Source organism: Micropterus dolomieu, linkage group LG12 (assembly GCF_021292245.1).
Source record: "Micropterus dolomieu isolate WLL.071019.BEF.003 ecotype Adirondacks linkage group LG12, ASM2129224v1, whole genome shotgun sequence".
Taxonomy (NCBI): Eukaryota; Metazoa; Chordata; class Actinopteri; order Centrarchiformes; family Centrarchidae; genus Micropterus; species Micropterus dolomieu.
In genome coordinates, this window is record NC_060161.1 from 35,097,979 (window position 1) to 35,103,359 (window position 5,381).

At 39.0% G+C, this 5,381-nt stretch overlaps 2 protein-coding genes across 2 annotated transcripts in view; both read left to right on the top strand.

The window, feature by feature from the left end:
• The window catches only part of LOC123980902 (arachidonate 12-lipoxygenase, 12R-type-like), an 18,051-nt gene extending 13,899 nt beyond the window's left edge, over positions 1–4,152 (top strand). Inside the window, exons 9-11 of the mRNA XM_046065496.1 lie at positions 3,466–3,669; positions 3,805–3,891; positions 4,071–4,152. Coding sequence (XP_045921452.1) covers positions 3,466–3,669; positions 3,805–3,891; positions 4,071–4,100 — 321 coding nt within the window. The 3' untranslated portion in view covers positions 4,101–4,152. The remainder of the gene's footprint in view (positions 1–3,465; positions 3,670–3,804; positions 3,892–4,070) is intronic.
• Positions 1–5,381, top strand: part of LOC123980885 (zinc finger protein 208-like) — an 808,576-nt gene that overhangs the window by 483,869 nt on the left and 319,326 nt on the right. The window lies entirely within an intron of this gene.

The window sequence follows — 5,381 nt, forward strand, 5'->3', positions numbered from 1 at the left end:
AAATTCGATCTATGTTAACTTTTAAGGACACCGAGACCATTTTATACGCCTTCATCTCATCACGCCTGGATTATTGCAACAGCCTTTTCACCTGTTTAACCCAAAAATCTATTGATCGACTCCAGACTGTCCAGAACTCAGCTGCCAGGCTTTTAACCAGAACAAAGAAATATGACCACATTACTCCTATTTTAGCTTCATTACACTGGCTCCCAGTATGTTTTAGAATTGACTTTAAAATTCTATTGATCACTTTTAAAGCTCTTCATGGCCTCTCGCCTTGTTATATTTCTGACCTTTTAGTCCCATACGCACCAGCACGTACCTTGAGATCCTCGGGCAGAGGTCTGTTGTCTGTTCCAGAGTCTCGACTGAAAACTAAAGGGGACAAAGCGTTTGCTGTCAGGGCCCCGAGGCTCTGGAACAGCCTGCCCGAGGAAATCAGGTCGGCTGAGTCACTTGAACTCTTTTAAGTCCCTTCTTAAAACTTACTTTTATAGGAGAGCCTTTCCCGATCTTATTTGATTTATTTTATCCCTTTTATTTTACTGTATTTTACTAATTTCATATAAATTTTTCTTGCTCTTATCTTGTTTTTTTGTATTATTCTTACACTTGTTAAAGCACTTTGTAACTTGTTTTTGAAAAGTGCTCTACAAATTAGGATTATTATTATTATTATTATTATCATTCAAACCACAAAATATTGATTTCCCAGAATTCTCTCCGCTGGGATAACACTGTATCTCCTCCTCCTGTGGAGATCTGTAAAAAAAAATATCCACAAATATCTCACTACCCAAACATTTGTCTTGTGTGTCTTGCTATATGCAAATATGTACAATTCACTCTGTAAACACATATTTTAATTTCACATACAAAGTGTTATTTACACATTTGTGGATCTATATTTACACACAAAACAGTTTTGCACATTTGGGGATGATTTTCTGTCTATTTGCAGGTCATGGTACATTTGTGACTTCCTTTTTACACATTTGTGGAATTTTGTCCACTCTGTACCACAGATCTGTAGATGTGAGAGCAGTTTATTAGCTACACCAGCAGGTGGCAGTAGCGACATTGCCTCTCAAGAGTCTTATATCCATTGCAGTACCCAGGGTCATCTGTAGGACACAACAACTTCTGACTGTTTCTGACCATGTCCATCCCTTTATGGCCACCATGTACCCATCCTCTGATGGCTACTTCCAGCAGGATAATGCACCATGTCACAAAGCTCGACTCATTTCAAATTGGTTTCTTGAACATGACAATGAGTTCACTGTACTAAAATGGCCTCCACAGTCACCAGATCTCAACCCAATAGAGCATCTTTGGGATGTGGTGGAACGGGAGCTTCGTGCCCTGGATGTGCATCCCACAAATCTCCATCAACTGCAAGATGCTATCCTATCAATATGTGCCAACATTTCTAAAGAATGCTTTCAGCACCTTGTTGAATCAATGCCACGTAGAATCAAGGCAGTTCTGAAGGCCAAAGGGGGTCAAACACAGTATTAGTATGGTGTTCCTAATAATCCTTTAGATGAGTGTATATATCAATGAATTAGCAAACCAATTAGAGAGAATGTGTCGTTCAGGCCTCCTCCTGAACGACACAGAGATCAGAGGTCTGCTGTATGCAGATGACTTAGTGTTGCTCTCACATACTAAAGAAGGTTTGCAGCCGCACCTTAAACTCCTGCAGAGATTCTGTCAGACCTGGGCCCTGACAGTAAACACAGCAAAGATTAAGATAATGATCTTCCAGAAACAATTCAGAATTCAGGTTACACACAATTTCTATTTAGACACCACTAAATTACAACATACAAAAATCTACACTTACCTTGGCCTCAACATTACATACACAGGGAACTTCAACATGGCTGTGAAAGATCTGAGGGACAAAGCAAGGAGAGCTTTCTATGCAATAAAATGAAACATTAAAATTTATATTCCAATTGAAATCTAGCTTAAAATTTTCCAATTTGTACTAGAACCAACAATTCTATTTGGTAGCGGGGGCCAAAACTTAATAATGAATTTGACAAATGGGACAAAACAATCATAGAATCTTTCCATAACAAGTTCTGTAAGAGCATCCTGCAGGTGTGGAAAAAAGACACCAAAGAACCTATGCAGAGCAGAGCTCAGCCAAAACCCCCTCTCACTAAAAATACAGAAAAGATCACTTAAATTTTACAATCACTTAAAACCAGTTAACCCCCAGACATATTATCACAAAGCCCTAACATACCAGGAGCTGAAACTAGAGAAGAGTCCCCTCAGCCTGCTGGTCCTGAGGCTCTCTGCAGTAACAAGTCCCCAACAGCCTCAGGACAGCAATACCAACTCAAGCAGACCAAACCAAATTATCAGCAAGCAGAAAGAAAAATATATTGAATACTGGAAAGATACAACCAAAACACAAAGTAAATTACAATGTTATCTGACCCTAAAAAGAGAATTCACACTGGCAAATTACCTGAGTACAATAAAATGTCCCAAACTAAGAAAAATGTTAACATACAGACTGAGTGAACACAGCCTGGTCATAGAAAAGGGTCGACACAGACAGAGCTGGCTACCACAAGAGGAGAGACTCTGCTCCCAGTGCGACAGGGGACAGGTAGAGACTCAGAGGACAGGTAGAGAGACAGAGCTGCACTTTCTAACGTCATGCCCTAAAGATAAAACACTAAGACAAAAACACTTTGCAAACATTTCCGAAATATACCCCGAATTTCAATTCATATCAGACACACAGAAACTCCCCTATTTACTGGGAGAAATCCCCAAATGTGAAATAATTGCAGCAAAATATGTCTCCTCATGCCATGAAGTGAGGACAACCAGTGCAACCTCAGAGTGATAAATAATTGTACAAATTTTCAAATCATTATTTTGATTGTTTAATATTTTAGTAATTGTTTTGTTTTTATATTTGATACCGTTAAACGTTTTCATTTATTTATAATTTTTGTTAATTAACTAATTTTTAAAAATAATTTTGTCTATTAATATACACACACGTTACTGTTTCATTTATTTTATTTTAATTTTGAATATATTTTTTAAAAAATTAAACACACACACTTTTATTTATTGATTTTAGTATCTTTTTATTTAGTTTTTCACACACACAAACGCTTACTGTTTTATTTATGTTTTAAAATTTTTTTATTTATTTTTAACACACACACACACACACTCATTTATTTTATTTTAATTTTTAATATAGTTTAATTTTTCTAACACACAAACACACATACGCTTTGATTACTTTACGCTTTAATTACTTGTTTAATGAAATGTATGAGGTTGATTGTTCTTATGTAGTTTGTATAATGTTTATGCAATATTGCTGTTTTACATTCATGCCAATAATGCTAATTTGAATTGAATTGAATTGACAAGTAATGGATTGCATGAACCCCTTCCCACTCCAATCTCCTGCAGCTGAAGCAGACTCCAGCAGTGGACAATCCCATCTTTACTCCTGCTGATTCTGAGTGCGACTGGTTGATGGCCAAGATTTTTGTGAGAAGTGCAGATTTCGCCGAGCATCAGCTCAACACTCACCTGCTGCGCACTCATCTGCTGGCTGAGGTTTTTGCCGTGTCACTGCTGCGCAACGTGCCCATGGTGCACCCACTGTACAAGGTAACCATGAGGGAGATTACTGAATTACTAAAAGTTTTTTCAACTTGCTGATTATTTCGCTCTGCTTATGTAAGCATTTAGATTTCAGACTTTTTTAACAATAGTGTTACTAACAGAGTTTTCTTTTTCCTTCAGCTCCTCATTCCTCACACTCGCTACACTCTTCAGATAAATATCATAGCTCGACTTAATCTAATATCTGAGCAAGGACTTTTAACACAGGTACAAATAAACCAACAGCCTCAGTCAACTATTACATCAACAATGTTTCTTTTTTCCATATCATGTACAATATTTTTTAATCTATTCCTCACGTATGAGAATGTTCCCTAGTTTGCAGCTTGTGGTGGAGAGGGTATGATCACAATCCTGAAGAGAGGGCTGTCCTCATTGACCTACAGCTCGCTCTGTATACCAGACGACATTGCTGAGCGTGGGCTGGAGGCTGTGCCAAACTTCTACTACAGGGATGATGGACTCCAGCTTTGGGATATCATCCACAGGTATTTTAGGCAGTATCTATTTTCCACATTATGTTAATAGTTTATATTTAGAATACCCTAAAAATACCATAAAAATTGATGTTTTAGTCACATGAAGTTGCAATGCAAAACAATATAAAGACTTACTTGTTCAAGTTAGAATACATTTGGAGGACATGAAGTAAACCTTAAGAATAGCCCACAATTTTATTTGTTTCAATCACTGAACTCGCCCTGCCAATGTTTGAGACAGGCCTTCAATTTCAATTCAGTTTTATTTATATAGCGCCAAATCACAACAACAGTTATCTCACAGCGCTTTTCATAAAAGAGCAGGTCTAGACCGTACTCTGTGATGCTATTTACAGAAGCCCAAAAGTTCCCACCAAGAGCAGCACTAGGAGACAGAGGCAAGGAAAAACTTCCTTTTAAGAGGCAGAAACCTCGAGCAGAACCATGACTCAGGGTGGGCGGCCATCTGCCTCCACCGGTTGGGGTGAAGGAGAGAGAGGGAGAGAGAGAGAGAGGGAGAGAGAGAGGAACAGAGAAAAAGAGAGGGATGAGGGAGGCAGCCTACACAGTATCCACACAGAGGTACAGACAGTGAAGGTAATGTTGCTATAGACTAAATGAAAAATGGTACAGATATTTATAGTAGTGTTAATGGTAACCATCGTAATGTTAATGATTATAATAACAATAATAACAATAGGACTAGTAACAATAGTCGTTGCAGTAGAGGGTGTCGAGCAGGAACACGGGGGCAGCAGGTGACCTGCAGCCACAGATCCAGACTCCACAGCTCCAGAGCCAGAAAACCTGCAGGAAGTGATAGGAGGAGAGAGGAGAGGGACGAGAAAGCACAAGACTACCAGAAAGGGGAGAAGTTGAGAGGAAAGTCTTAAGCCTACTCTTAAATGTGGAGATGGTGTCTGCCTCCTGAACCCAAACTGGAACCTGGTTCCACAGGAGAGGAGCTTGATAGCTGAACGCTCTGGCTCCTAGTCTACTTTTGGAGACTCTAGGAACCACAAGTAACCCTGCATTCTGGGAGCGCAGTGCTCTGGTGGGGTAGTAAGGTACTATGAGCTCTTTAAGATAAGATGGTGCCTGACCATTAAGAGCTTTGTAGGTAAGAAGAATGATTTTAAATTCTATTCTGGATTTTACTGGAAGCCAATGCAGAGAAGCTAAGACAGGAGAAATGTGATCTCTTTTCCTGGTTCCTGT